Source organism: Abramis brama (genome assembly GCF_963993115.1).
Source record: "Abramis brama genome assembly, chromosome: 7".
Lineage (NCBI taxonomy): Eukaryota > Metazoa > Chordata > Actinopteri > Cypriniformes > Leuciscidae > Abramis > Abramis brama.
Window position 1 is genome coordinate 33,145,134 of NC_139969.1, and position 15,688 is coordinate 33,160,821.

At 37.7% G+C, this 15,688-nt stretch overlaps 1 protein-coding gene across 2 annotated transcripts in view; it reads left to right on the forward strand.

Annotated features, from left to right (window-relative positions):
• Positions 1 to 13,699, forward strand: part of dis3l2 (DIS3 like 3'-5' exoribonuclease 2) — a 53,575-nt gene extending 39,876 nt beyond the window's left edge. For both annotated transcript variants that reach the window (XM_084119400.1, XM_084119401.1), the window contains exons 14-21: positions 825 to 904; positions 1,163 to 1,346; positions 3,685 to 3,771; positions 4,947 to 5,094; positions 7,422 to 7,552; positions 7,808 to 7,912; positions 9,205 to 9,309; positions 12,076 to 13,699. In XM_084119400.1, the coding sequence (XP_083975526.1) occupies positions 825 to 904; positions 1,163 to 1,346; positions 3,685 to 3,771; positions 4,947 to 5,094; positions 7,422 to 7,552; positions 7,808 to 7,912; positions 9,205 to 9,309; positions 12,076 to 12,174 (939 nt within the window). In that variant the 3' untranslated portion in view covers positions 12,175 to 13,699. The remainder of the gene's footprint in view (positions 1 to 824; positions 905 to 1,162; positions 1,347 to 3,684; positions 3,772 to 4,946; positions 5,095 to 7,421; positions 7,553 to 7,807; positions 7,913 to 9,204; positions 9,310 to 12,075) is intronic.
• Positions 13,700 to 15,688: the final 1,989 nt, after the last annotated feature.

The window sequence follows — 15,688 nt, forward strand, 5'->3', positions numbered from 1 at the left end:
ATACAAAATATGTCTTCCTCATTGATCATCTCACTTACTGATCAGCTTTACTAGTAATTTTGGCCAAGAGCCATCCACAAGAAGAGAATGTTTGAAAATTGTTTTGTCTGGTGGTTATTATTGAAATTATGCTGAAAAATGTTAAAAATATAATTCTTATCTGGGCTTTTATCTTTAAAAATGGCAAGCTGAATTGGGTGTAGATAATATAGTCCTGCGATTTTTGAAATAAGCTCTGTCAAATAGGCCACTCCAGAGTCCAGACAGACTACACGTTTTTGCTATTGGATAAGAGTCTAATATCTTTGAAGCATATTTTGAGGAACTTTTGGTGGTTTTAACTCTTTTCGGTTTTTAAAAAGATGTTTAGAACTAAGGTCAGATGACATTAAAAAACACAAATTGGGCTTATTTGGAAGACAGGTGAGCTTATAAGGTTGAGACACATGTACTTTTTTTAAGCCCACTCTATGTTTTTCTTGTTTTTAATTTAAAAATTAAAGTTTAATGTTGTCAGTTTATGAGAAAACATGAGTGTCTAGATGAGGGATTCATGTACTATTTGATACCTACTGTATTAGAAGGCTGTTCAAATATCTATAAGAAAACATGGAAAATCTAGAATTGGACTCTCATTGAACCTCATTCACTAATAATTGTGTGCAAGTTTCGTATAACATACCCTTGGATTAGTGCTAAGTAATTTATACTCTAAATGATAGGAAAGGCCTACAGGGAGTAATTTGCAACTGAATGTTTTGATGAGCTTTTTTTAATGACAGTTGCAGTAATGTAATTCATTTGTTGACATTTTCTGGTTACAGCTTAAGCTATCTTTCACACTCGATAAGGAGTCCAGCATGCCTCAGGGCTGTTACATCTATCAGTATCGGGACAGCAACAAGTAAGAATGCACACAAAAACTGTTGATATGACTCTGACTGTGGTTTGTGTGATAAAATGCTCACCACTAAGCGGTGTAAGTGGGCATGCATGCTTTGTCATCTAAAGCCAGCTTTGTTTGGTTCTGTCCTTTTGCTAGTTGTAATTTCTTAGTGAAATTGAACTGGTCACCTCCTGTTCTGGTATTGCACAACATGTGGCCCTGAACACCTTCATATTGAGCTTCTGAACAATGAATCACATGCCCTGTGTCATACAGACTGGTGGAGGAGTTCATGTTGCTGGCAAACATGGCGGTCGCCCATCAGATCTACCGCACATACCCAGAATTAGCCCTGCTGCGGAGACACCCGCCACCCCAGAGCAAGATGGTGGATGACCTGCAGGAATTTTGTGACCAAATGGGCCTTGACATTGACTTCACCTCATCTGGGGCACTCCATGTGGGTATCTCAAACTATGTCAACACCATTAAAAACCAACATTGGCAAACTGACTCCAAACCAGGAACATTGAGACAGACGTTAAAGTACTGTTGGAAACCTTGACATTCAATCTCCACTTCACAATCAAAAATCCTACATAAAAGTGGATGCCCAGTTGTTAAATTGTTATTAGAAAAATTGGGATTTTTACTTCCACAACCATATTGTTGCATTCCGACAAGCCTGGAAGACCTTTGGGTGGTGCTGACTGTCTTTATATAATCATGCCAGCTCAGTGTGTTGCTTATTCAGTGTTCTTCAGCAACAAAATCGAGTGGACTATTTTCTCCTCGCAGTGAAAGTACTTTGGAGAGTTATCACAAGTGTGCTGCTGTTTATATATTTTTAGCAACGACACTCATGGTACGTAAAGTGCCGCATGCTCAAACTGTGCTGCAAGGCACTTCACTCTGTAAGCGTGGCGACAACTTTAAGATGAAAGTGCTGCGTTCATGTCTCGCTGTCTTTGATGAGCAAGACCCATCAGCTCAAGACACGTGCGGGTTTACCTAACAGGACCCGAACAGGACTCTGAGGGTGTGTTCACGCTTGTAGTCTGGTTTGCTTGGTTCACTTGGTCCGGACCCAAAAAAAAAGTCCTTAGTCCTGGTCCGCTTAGTGTTCTTTTTTATCACCGAACCTAAAGGCATAGGGATATGTTCACAACCTGATTGGTGGGATTTTATGACGTGTTGCCTATTTTGAGATGGAACTTACTAAACATCAAAAACAATGGTGTTTGCTGGGATAAATGCACTCGTTGTGTGTGCGTAGACTGCATATGAAGGTATTTTGACCAGCTGAGAACTTGTGAAGAGCTGATAAAATGTGTAAAGGAGTCAAAACAGCATCAGGAATCCCTTCGTCACACACACATGAAGATCTGCTGCGAGGAGACGCAGTTCTGATGCCTATAATGTAAACTGTAATGACAACATCACGACTATGACTAGAAAAAAACGATATGCGTGAGCACACTGTCCTTTTTAGGGTCAGATTCAACCAGGAGACTGGTTTGTCACGGTCGACCTGAAGGATGTTCATATATTCAGGGGCAAAGCATAGTGATATCGGGTTCTTCCTTTCAGTCTGGCTTTAGCACCTCAAACTTTCTCAAAGTGCATGGGTGCTGGTCTGGCACCCTTGAGACTCAGTGACATCTGTGTCTTGATCTATCTAGACTCTGACCACACTTGCCAGTGGCATAAATCTAATCAGTTCAGCCAGCAGCTATCACCCTGTAGCCTGGTTGCCTACTGAGGCTAAGCAGGGTTGAGCCTGGTCAGTACCTGCATGGGAGACCTCTTGGGAAAACGGTGTTGCTGCTCGAAGAGGTGTTAGTGAGGCCAATAGGAGGTGCTCAACCTGTGGTCTGTGTGTGTCCTAATGCCCCAGTATAGTGATGGGAACACTGTTCTGTCAAAAAAGCACCGTCCTTCAGATGAGACATTAAACTGAGGTCCTGACTCTCTGTGGTCTGTGAATGTCCTTTCAGTGACGCACAGAAAGTCTCGCGCCAGTGCCACGTGCCAGTCATTTTCATCAAAGCATCAGTAGCTGTATTAATATCAGTGATGCTGTCCTTCATTCATGAAAAGATGCCATTAAACAAGTATTTAAAATATACTGTATCATAATATATCTTTGTTGTTTCTACATTAATTTGGAGATTAACTGTGAAATTATTACATTATAAAATATATGAAAAACGTATAAAAACTTATGTGTTTTTAATCGCAATTTAATCAAAGAAAAAAATCGTGATTTAATAAATATAAAAAATCATCTATTGACAGCACTAATATATATATACATATATACTGATTGGCTTCATCACTTTGTCTCCTCTCCACAATCTGATCATATGTCGTGGATGTTCTGACGCAATATGGCTGCCGTCTCATCCAGGTGGATGCTGCACATCGGTGGTGGTTCAGTAGATTTCCCCCCTTCCATATGTGAACCGTTCCCATAGCTTGGCGTGATTCTATATGGTCTTTAGACAATTGGTACAACCCAAAGGTGTTCCCCTAGAATCAGCTACTGACACATTGTCTTGTTTCCTACTCAAAGACTAGGGCTTATACTATGTGTAACCCAGAAGCCTTTAAAAAAATATATAAAAATGAAAAGGTTAAGATTAGGAAATAGTGTAAAGTTTGTTCAGTATAAAATTCATTATATCATTATAATTGTCAATGGAGTGTTCATGAAACACAAAAACCCAACGTGTGTGTGTGTTTGTGTTTTTGCACAATTGTGTGCCTATTCTAATCTGTGTCTATTGTTATGACAGAGGAGTCTGAATGAAAGCTTTGGGGATGACGAGTATACAACTGCCAGGAAAGAAGTTCTCACTAACATGTGCTCCAGGCCAATGCAGGTGAAGATGTGCTCCTGTTATTAACAGTTTAAATCCACTTTCTGTTCATCCATTCTGATGTATATGTCCACACCATGTTGAGTAGGAAGAGGATGTTGTCTCTTTCACACCCTAGTCAGCTGCTTCACTGTTTACATTAGCTATGTTTCCATCTATTTTTATGTGCATTTTCATAATTGGGATGGAATGGAAACGCCATAAATTTGCAAATCGCAAATCATGCGCAAGTCATTTATTTTATGTGAAGTTATTTTATACAGTGGCTTCTCCTACTGCAGCAACTTCCATTTTTCTTATGATATTTAGCGCCAGTTTATCAGGAAGTGACAATTTTGTTCTCTTCGGCTCACTGGATGGAAACTGTTCATTATTCACAAAATGTTTTATGCGATATTCCAATTTTGTGCTTAAATTAAATGCGCAACTTCGGATGGAAACACACCTATTGGCAGCTACCTATCCTAAAGATTGATTCTAGCTTGATACTCTTAGCATAAAAATACATTGATTGAACACTTAAATAAAGGGCATTATCGTTCCTTATTAATTAAAGTCTTGTCACCTTTATGTATAAAGTGCTTTATACAATACAGATTGTTTCAAAGCAGCTGTGCAATAATAACCAGGAAAATAATGATCAATGATACATCAGAATTCTGTGGTAAAGCAGGTTATCCACTTTGAGAATTAAGTTCAGTAACATTGTTGATGTTGCAAAATTAATCAATGACTGTATGAAACCAAGTCGAATTGGCTATAATGCAGCATTACACTGGTGTCATCCGGCTCAATTCTTTTCAAGTTTTGTTCTCGTACAATAGTGTCAGTGCAGTCAAATCGATAATATTACTGAATATTATATCATTGCATTTTATTCAGTACTAATATGTATTTTATCCAGTATCAATAACTCTATTCGTAACTAAGCCGTTCCTGTAGTCCACCATTTTGGGAACACTTAATAATAGATTTTTCTTACAAAGCAACATAATTTTCTACCTGCTGTTTGGAACAGCCTGTGTGTGTGTATAAGAAGCGGCAATTCCATCCTGGTTGCGCAGCTTACTCTGAATTGTAACAGAGCTAATGTGTCAGATTATTAGAACTGAAGCAATGGTGACTGTTGAACGTCTTGTGATCTAATCAGAATTATTTGATATCGTTTTCCTGTTTAGATGGCGGTGTATTTCTGTTCTGGAGCTCTGAAGGATCAGAAGCTCTTCCGTCATTATGCTCTGAATGTGCCTCTTTACACACACTTCACTTCACCTATACGACGCTATGCTGATGTCATCGTGCACCGTCTACTGGCCGCCTCCATTGGTGAGTTACTCGTGTTCAAGAGTCAGGGTGCATGTGACTATTGCTTGACTGAAGGCTTTCTGTAATGTGCTCCAGCTCCACTAGAGGTTCTCAACGTCCTGCTGCCTGCTCACTAGTGAGGGAAATGTTCCATTATGCAATGCAACATTTAATAGAGCAGCAGTGAATCAGGGGTTTCGGCGCCGAGTCTATTTTTGCTGCACTACTCATGCTCACTTAAAGTGAAAGCACACTTTTGATGGACAAAACAAATATGATTTCCCACAAAAAGTGATCAAAATGCACAGAATAAGCATGTCTAGTGTGTTTTAACAAGAACTGGAGTAGTTCACTGCCCCAGTCCCAGCTGAGGAGAAGGAGCCCTATAGCATGATGCTTGCACCACCTAGCTTCATTGTGGGTATGGTGTTATTTGGGTGATGAGCGATCTTGTTTTTGAGCCAAACGTTCCTTTTAAAATCATGGCCCAAAAGTTCAAACCAATTAGGTTTCATTAAACCATAATTATTTTAAGTCAAGTCACCTTTATTTATATAGCTCTTTTTACAATACAGATTGTTTCAAAGCAGCTTTACAGTGATAACAGATCAATAATATTGTTGAATATTAAGTGTCCCCAACTAAGCAAGCCAAAGGCGACAGTGGCAAGGAACCAAAACTCCATCAGGTGACAGGATAGAGGGGGGAAAAACAATTGATTATGATTCAGGCAGCATTACAGGTCAGAAGTCAGATTGGATCAGAACATTCAGAATATTTTTCCAGTTCCATCTGGTTGAAGATCAGAGTCACGCCGGTATGGAGACGGGTTTGTTGAGGATCAGTGCCGATGGCTGTCGTGTCGATGAGGCCTTCACAGGAGAGAGTCTAATTGACACAATCTCTGCTGACACTTCAGGGATGCGTTGTGGTCGTGTCTAGGCGCAGGTCCACCATCTGATCTGGATACAGCCCGGATCCAGCTGACTTCAGTAAAACTCGGGATAACCAGAGAGACTAATATTAGCATAGATTCCATTCTTCTTGTGATGTAAGAGTACATCAGATTTTATAGGAAATGTTCCCGGTTCCGGCTGACCTAATTTATGCAGCCTAACAATCATTTAACTGATTTGAATAATAGATATGTATAATGTTCTATGTGTATGTCAGGTCAAAGAGATGTGTTTTTAGTCTAGATTTAAACTGACAGAGTGTGTCTGGTTCCTGGACAATGTTAGGAAGACTACTCCAAAGTTTTGGTGCTAAATAGGAAAAGGATCTACCGCCGTCAGTCGATTTTGATATTATCAACTGGCCAGAATTTTGAGCTCGCAATAGATGTGAAGGACTATAATGCATTAAGAGTTCGCTCAAGTACTGGGGAGCTAAACTATTTAGTGCTTTGTAAGTAATCAGCAATATTTTAAAATGTATACAATGTTTAATAGGGAGCCAATGCAGTGTTGACAGAACTGGGCTAATATGGTCATACTTTCTGGTTCTAGGAAGAACTCTAGCTGCTGCATTTTGGACCACATGTTTTTTTCTTCTTTTTTATTTTTGAGTAATTGCTTCCATCTGACCACCCTACCCAATAGCCCAGACATATGAAGAATACAGGATGTTGTTGTCACATGCAGCATGTGACCAGTACTTGCCAGATATCCCTCCAGCTCAATTAATGCTACTGTAAGTCCTAGCATCCATCAATTTTGGACGGGTGCCCTTTCATTTGGAATGTCACTATGGTGCCCTGTTGTCTCCCCTTGTTGATGATGGCCTTCACAGTATTCCATGGCACATCTAATGTTTTCAAAATACTTTTGTATACCCTTCTCCCGATTGGTAACTCTTTACAAAGATATCCAAACACATCCTTTGTAAAGTCGACCAAGAGGATGCTAATAAATCCCACTGTAATTGAGTCACAAATTAGGTTACATGAGTGACATGAACATGCCAAGTTCTAGTCAACATTTACTAGAACACATTTGAAAGTGTAAAATTATCATTAATCCACCGATTGCCAGTGCAAGTTAATCCACCGAATGAAAAACATGATCTTCATAATCTTAAGTCAAAATCTCAAAATGTGCTTCCCATTTGGAATGGTGTTCCTCTCTGACGGCTTGGGCAGAACATCCTTAACAACTCCTCTCCAATTGTCAGTCTGCTGTGAGCTAGAGATGGCGAGGATGTGCGTAAAAATCAAGCCCCGCCCTCTATTTTTTTATCTTTCTATATTGCATTTCATTCCGAAATGCACAACTTCTGGTTCATGCAGACTTTAAGTTAAGTGCTGTTTTATCTGGAGCCTTATATTTATTCTATCTGTGTCATTACAGACTGTGGGCCACGTTTGAGTCTCTCAGGAGAGGAAATACACAAACAGTCATCCCACTGCAATGACAGGAAGACTGCTTCAAAGAGAGTTCAAGAGCTGAGCTCTGAACTTTTCTTTGCTGTCTTTGTGAAGGTATGTATCATAGCATTGATGCTCAAGAGGTCAGGTTTTATTTATCATTTGCACAGCTTGCACATAGAATGCACATTACACATTACACACTTTTGTATGTAAATAGTAATAGTAATAAAAAAAAAAACTTTGAACAAATTTGAGCAAATACATTTTGCCCTTGATATAATGTTAGCATAGTTGTTATTGATCTGCAAAGGCAGAAATGTTGTTGGTAAACAAACCATTTATTAATGAGTGTGATGTTGCTGGTAGGAGTGTGGTCCTCTGGATTCAGAAGCTATGGTCATGGGGGTCCTGGACCAGTCCTTTGATGTGCTGGTGCTTCGCTATGGAGTGCAGAAACGAATCTACTGTAATGTACGTATTACTTATTCAACTATTTGTTTTCACAGCTTTTCCTTCTAAATAGTAAACTAGTAAACCAGTGAAATTCAGCCATACACCTCATTTATCAAAGATACTCCAGTCTGCGTAATTATTTTTACTTATATTTATTCCTTATGTATTTGTAAGGTAGTTATTACATTATATTAGTGTTTAAATTAAACGCATGTGTAAACAAATTATGAATTAAGTCGTTTTTATATTCATAATTTTCTGTGAAGTGAAAGTAAAGTAAGTACATGTACACTCGTGTGTTGCGACATTACTGTTGGATCCAATATAGTCAGAACTGCATCTTTTATTTTCAACTTTAAAATTCAACAACTTTTTATGCTTGTCAAAGGGAGAAAATGTCTGTCTATCATAAAACACACTGGTCAAGCTCAGGCTATAACCTAATAATAATAATAACCTATAGTATAATCTAATAATTCTGACCAAATTTCACATTCGATGAAGGTTTGTCCACCCTGTTACATGAGATTTACAATGCAATGTGTAACAGGATGGACGTTTCAAGCTTATGAAGCCCATTATTAGCTAGAAAAGAACAACATGCTAGCAGAAGATTTACGTTTAGGAAGAATTAAAATAAATTAATTAATTAAAATATATACATTTTTTTAAATAAACATTTTCATGTCCAGTATAAATTAAAACAAAAGGGTGGAAAGGATATGTTTAGGGATGTGAAAATGTAAAGTCGATGTCCCTACAATAACAGACCGGCGTGAATCTAATAAATTATTCATTCAAGAACGTTGTGCAAGTTGTTGTGGGAATTTTAAAAAATGAATCATGAACTAACATTTTCTTTACAGGCCAAAATATTTAACCTTTGATTTCTCTTTACAGGCTTAACATTTAACATTTGAAAATAATAATGTATCAGTAGTATTTTTTAGCAAGGTCGTTGTTTCAGAAACTCTGAAGATATCCTGGCTAGACAGTTATTCTAAATGTAATAGTCCCATGATATATTGAGTAATCAACGATGAACTAACAATGAACCACCAACCCCATGATTTAGTTGATTTTGATGATTCAGATGATTCAACTTTCTACCACATAGGCAGCCAAGTTTAATTAAAAGCCCATTTTGCCAGCTGTGAAAACACCTTTAAATCCATTGAATGTAATGTGGTATCCAGCTGAGCTATAAACCAGCACACTATAAATGGCCACAACAGAAAAAAAACATTCATTGCTTTTTAATAATGCATGAAATAATAAATAATAAATAACATGCTTTGTTTCTCTTGAAGTCATTAGAGGGACTAAAGGCGGTCAACTTCCGTAAAGTGGGAAAAAGACCAGAGATGACGCTTTTTTGGGAAACAGGTGACCCAAGCAAGGAGTCCATACAACAGGTGCGCTACTAATGATGCAGCTTTCTTCTGTTTGCTAAAAGCCTAATTTTCTCAATATCGGTTGTATTGGTGGGTTTATAATGAGTGCAGTTGCAAACACAATGTTTACAATTTCGAAATGTTTAAAAAAAAACTGTTTAATCATGAAGATATGCTTTTACATTTATAACAGAAGCAGCCATCCACATAACAATGTTCTAAACCACTCAGAATCTAGCAACCACATAGCAATACATAAAAACACTCAGAACGTCCTAACAACCACTTAGCAACACCCAAGAAACTGTCTAGGACACCGTACCAACTGCATATACACTATATGGACAAAAGTATTGGGACACCTGACCATTACACCAACAGTGACTGTAGTGTCATTGCATTCTAAATAAATAGACATTAAAATTAGCGTTTTTGTAGAGCGTTTCGGTGGGAATTTTTGCCCATTCATCCAGTAGAATGTCATGGCAGTGGAAGTTTGGAACTCTTCGGCTATGGAATCAGAAGAGTTTTGGTGACGTTTATGTACCATGCTCCTCACTACTTGGTGACCCCGCTCTGTGAGGTCTTCCGCTTCATGGATGAGCTGCTGCCATTCCTAAATGCTTCCACTTTCCAATAATACCACTCACAGTTGACCATGATATATCTAGCAGGGATGAAATTTCACGAACTGACTTATTGCAAAGGTGGCATTCTATCACAGTACCACACTTGTTCAATTCACTGAACTCTTGTCTGATTTTGTACACCTTTGGCAATGGGTCTGATTCAAACACCTGAATTTAATAATTTAAGAGTTGTGTCCCAATACTTTTCTCCATATAGTGTATCAACATTCTTAAAACCATTCAGAACCTAACAACTTCCTGGCAGCTGCTTAGAACACCCTAGTAGCCAAATAGCAGTGTTCTCAGAAAACCCAGTTAACAAGAGCTAAAACAAGGCCGGACCGTGAACGCAGGTACCCTGGGGTGCAAAAAGATAGTGGCGCGCCCGGAGACGACGGAAAAACATATGGTGAGCAGCAGCTTTCATTTCTGCTCCGACAGTCGCAAGACCATGCCGAACACTGTAAGTGTGTTTTAGAAATCAGGAATGGTGAGAGAACATTGTGCTTGGTACGTTTTTCATCTTCAAACCAAACTTGGGTCTCCAGTTTAAATCCCGTCTGGCTAGTGCGCTTCCCATAATGTTTACTCTTTAGGAGAGTAGGACGGTTATTTGGGTCAGTATTGAAATCTCAATTATTTAGCACTATTATTGGGTGATATGATCAGTCTTATTTCATGATACGAGAAAATGTAAATAAATTTTTTTACATTTCACAACTATCGATACTTCAGCTAAAACTAATACTATGTCAATTAATGTAAGTAAAAAGTCCTCAAAACAGTTACAGAAGACAAGTAAACAGTCAGCAATACAATAAGAACAAAGAAACAAATTACAAACAAAACCGACAAAAAATACAACAGAACAAAAATACAAATTAAATGAAGTGCTTTAGGTTTTTCAGAAAGATGTACTAACAGTAGTATTCAGATGAGTAATAGCCTACAACAGAAATTTAATAAAGTAATCAATGTAAAATAACACTGCTGTATACATTAAATATAGACTAATCCTTATTTAAAACTACAAAAGTTATTCATTTATAACTACAAAAGTTATTCATTCAAGAGCAGTGTGTGATTTTTTTTTTTTATTTTTTTTTTTTATCTTCGTCTTTTGTTGTTTGATTAACATTAATGACTTCAAGAGCTGCACAGATCCAACGCATTTCAAACACGCTTTCTCAAAATGTTTACATTCACTTAAGATATAACCGACTGTGTTTGAGGATACTTACCAAAACGGCATTTCGACATATTTGTGTGTAGGCTATTTGACCGTTTAGGCGCGTATCTGAAGCCCACAGTAAAGTTTGCTTATGCCCGTTCCCCATCTCGGAGCGCACGCACAGGAGGCCGGCTAGGGAACAGCATCTCTTTCGCAGCTTAATGCACTTTTAATAACACTGTTTAATATCAAGCATGTCCCGCAGTTTAGCAACAGTAGACTGTATTTTACGGTGGATTGAATGGATGTTCAATTTGACTTGGGGAGGAACGAAAGAACACCGCTGTGAAGGAAAGAAAAGTGCGCTTGGACGGAACGCTTCAGCGGCACAATAATCGTTTTAGCTTGATTATCTTGTTTTCATAATCGTTGGAAAATCGGAATCGAAATACAATCAGTCGCACAGCCCTACATGAGTGTCTACACTACGAAAGCATTTTGGTTCAAAGCAGCACATTCAAACAATATGTATTGAATAAAGAGCTGTATAAACAAAGGTGACTAGAAAGGTGACTTTTCACTTTCTAACATGCGTATTGTATTGTGAGGTAGTCAACAATATCCAGACATAATATTTACGTCACCTAATATTTTCCACTTAAATCTCTGAGTACTGAATGGTTCATGTGTACATTAATTTTTTTTTAAATATTTAAAAAGTAATTTGGAACAGGTAGTTTATCAAATTTGTTATTTGTATAAATTTAAGTAATTTGAATCTATTTTAGTGTCGCCAGTGTTTCAGTGACGCCAATCTAAAATCTCTCCCAGGGCGCCAACAAAGTCTGGGTTGACCCTGAGCCAAAGCCACTCAAAATATCATAGAAACTGTGGATCAACACCTTAGCTACATCTCGGAAAATCCTAGCAAACACACACCATGGTTATTTCTTGCAGTGGATAATGGTTTGTTGTCTTCTTCTGCAGGAGATCTCCATCTTCACCCTGTTGAATGTTCAGCTGAAGGCAGATAGAGCTCCTATGAAATACAGTGCTGTGCTCAAGAGACCCTCAGCACTTGTATGAACTATCCCAACTCAATTTTTATTTACGCAGGTTTATTCTTAACCAAACAGAAGTATCAATGGTGATAAAGTCTTCTCCTCTGCACCAGTAAACTATGAACTCAGTTTTATGTGATTTTATTTGACTTTTATAGGATTTTGCTCTGAAATCTGCCAAATGCACATTTCTTTTAATTTGGGAATGTTAAGTGTTCAAGTTGAAATATTGGAAATACTTTGCTTTAGCCTCAGGAAGTGTTAAAGTGAAGGTTTTGTTTTCAGGGATTGTGCCATAAGTTTAAATATCTCTATTTTGAAACAACATGAAATTCACCCTCATTCAGAGAATAGTTTCCAAAGTGAATTTTAGTTACTTTTTTGATGCTAGTGTTTTAACACTTCGACCATTGTGTGCTTTGTAACATTTGAGGTTGTTTTTTTGTTTTTTTTCTGCCTTAAATCTTTTAGTATATGCAGCCTTTGAATGAGAGATAATCACTTCAGAAATGGCGTTTGTCAACTTTAGAAGTTGCAGATATGTTAATGATTATTTTGTTTTCCCAATGGGAAGCATTGAGCCCTTAACAAACATACCATTTTATTAAGTGATTTTTGGACTATATATTAGCTTGGCTGAGTGATTGCTTTGTTTTGTTGCAAATACTGGATCTGTTATGTTTTTAAATAGGACCTTTGCTTTAATATTTTGTTAACTATTGATAGATGCTTTTTAATTATTTTCAAGAATTAGTTGTAAAGCATCACAACTTTTGGGACCCACCATTTGCAGAAAACATCTGGCAGAGAATTTTACTTTACAATCACTCCACTGCTTGCTTCTTATGTATGTAAAGGTACTGCCCCAAGTACCCCATAGACTTGAATACTGTTTTACATACACTGAACGTCTATTTATTTTAAAGTGTCATTTGTCTCATCATATGCATTTCATTGCATGTTTTCATATGCTTATTTTTGCACATGGAATTTCAGTGATTGTTTCAGATATATCAACTATTTACAAACTATTGATCTTGCAAACAATGTCTTCTCTACTGTATAGTGTGATATGCCAACCTTGAGACCAGTATAAAACTCTAAAACTGACAATGACTATATAACACGTCCAAAAGACTAGAAAAAGGCATCTGGGCATAACTTCATTTAAACCATTAAGTTCAGCTGAAGAATCTCTACAGTTAGCAAGATAGCAGTCATATGATGCGAAAAAAAAAAAAAAAAAATCAGCATTTTGTTTGTTGAAGTGGGGGAAAAGTTGCCCATTGTAAGGTTGGAACAGTATCCATGTGTAAAATGTTTGTAAAATCTGCATATGGTATTTAATTGGAAACGTGTGCTGTATGTACTCCGGTAGGGGTTCAATTTGATGTAAGTGCACATTTGTTGTAACATTGGTCTAAAAATGTAGTCCTAAAATATATATGCAATGTGAGTAATAGGGAAAAACCTGTGGTGTTTGGCAAATGAATATGGTTAAGTGTGATACTGACTGCAAAAAAAAAAATAAACACCACTTCCACAAAGTCTCCACCACTTCCATTTATTTATCATCACCTTTATTTATATAGTGCTTTATACAATACAGATTGTTTAAAGCAGCTTTACAGTGAAACGGGAAAATAATGGTCAATGTGGCAAAGCAGCTCTAAAAAGGCAATAGTGTCATTGTTCAGCCAATAAGGGGACCTTGGGAGAAACCAAGTTCAGTCAGTCAGGGTCCAGTTCTCCTCTGGTCAAACCAACGAACATGATGTTATTATGATTCCAGACTGCATCACAAGTTTGATTGTGGATTGATATCACTCAGAATATTTCATCCAACTCCTGCTTGAAGATCGGGATACATCATGCCGGCATGTGGAGAGGAGGTGAAGCTGGCCATAGGGGTCTGTGCAGAGGACTTGTCTGGTCGACGAGGTCTTCGTACCTGTCTCTAGGACTCATCTAGTCGTCATGGGGTCCGCTGACATTCAGGGCTGCCGTTGTGGTCATCTCTTGGTGCAAGTCTGCCAATTGGTCTGGATATGGATGTTCTGGGAAGTGTTCCTGGGTCCAGTTGACCTAAGTTATGCAGTGTAACAATCCTGGATTTGAATTATAGAAATGTGATCATGTGTTATGTGTATGCTAGGTTAAAGAGATCGGTCTTCCTGTCCATTCAGCCTGTAAAGAATAATACTATTCTTTTCTAAACTGAAAACAGACTGTAGAGCTCCAAAAGACTACAAGACTAAGACTTGTTGTGCCACATCACAATTGGTTGGTGCATTATACATGTCAGACTTCTCGTGTGGTAATGTCATGCATTTTTACGCCATGCATGTATTAACGTGCATTCACAAAATGACTTAACGCATGTCTTTAAATTATGTTTTGTTAACAAAGTTCGGGAGGAGCACATTCAGATAATTAACCTAATTACAGTTTTTCTGAATTGCTAAAACACTAAACCCCATTCTCTAAACCAAATTCTCAATAGCCTAAACCAATTTGTCGAATTAATCCCTTTTTCTGTAAAACATTAAACAAGTTCAGGTAGTTAAAACACTGTTTGCAAATAATACACTCTTTTTGCAAAACTCTAAACACATTCTCACTCACTAAAACACATTTCGCACTGTGATGCACTTATGCTTCAAAATGCTAAACACAGGCAGGCGAAAGTTAAAAGTAAAACGCAGTTGTCATCGTTTACACACAACGACTCAAAATGGTTCACACTTATTTCTAATGATGAGACCAAACCAACTGTACATAATACAAGTGAGTTCAGAGACCCAAAACTGATTCAAAAATTTGCACTGAATGTTGATACCAACAATGGATGGAAACAATATAAGAGGGAGAGGAAGAGTGTGTAAAAGAGGTGGTGAACAAGGAGGAAGAGGATGAGGACGAGAAACAGCAAGGTGTACAGAATGTTGTCAAGGCTGGATCTGGCTTTAGGGGGTTTCTTTGTTGTTGTTTTTTTTTTCAAGATAACACTGTCTGTGATGTGGACAAAGTCCTCAGTCTGAACCCAACATGAAGACGTGATGATGAAGCAAAATGAATCGGCCTTGATTTTGCAGTTGCAAAGTGGTGTATTATAACATGCTTTTCATTTAGAGTTTTTCAAACTTTTTGGCTTTTGCAGTTGGGCCACTGTTTTTTCACAGTATGCAAGTGCTGAATATACAGACATTCAATATTCAGTACAATACTATACTTGCAGTGCATACAATATACAATTTATTCACCTTACTACTGTCATAACTATACTGTGTTCTAAATTTTTTGATGTAGTGTCTAACAAATGATCTGTAGTGTTTATAATATTGACTTATGTGAGCATGATCTGAAATGATCAAAATCTGTTTGATTTTGAGCACATGGTTTTGAGGCAACTGTTTGATTTTGCCCATAGAGTCAGAGGTTCTCTGAATGTGGTTTGAAAATTTGGTTTTGTGTTTAAGGTTTTGAGAAAGTGAGTGATGGTTTCAAGAAACGTGACCTAGGGAAGTTAAAGTTGAACT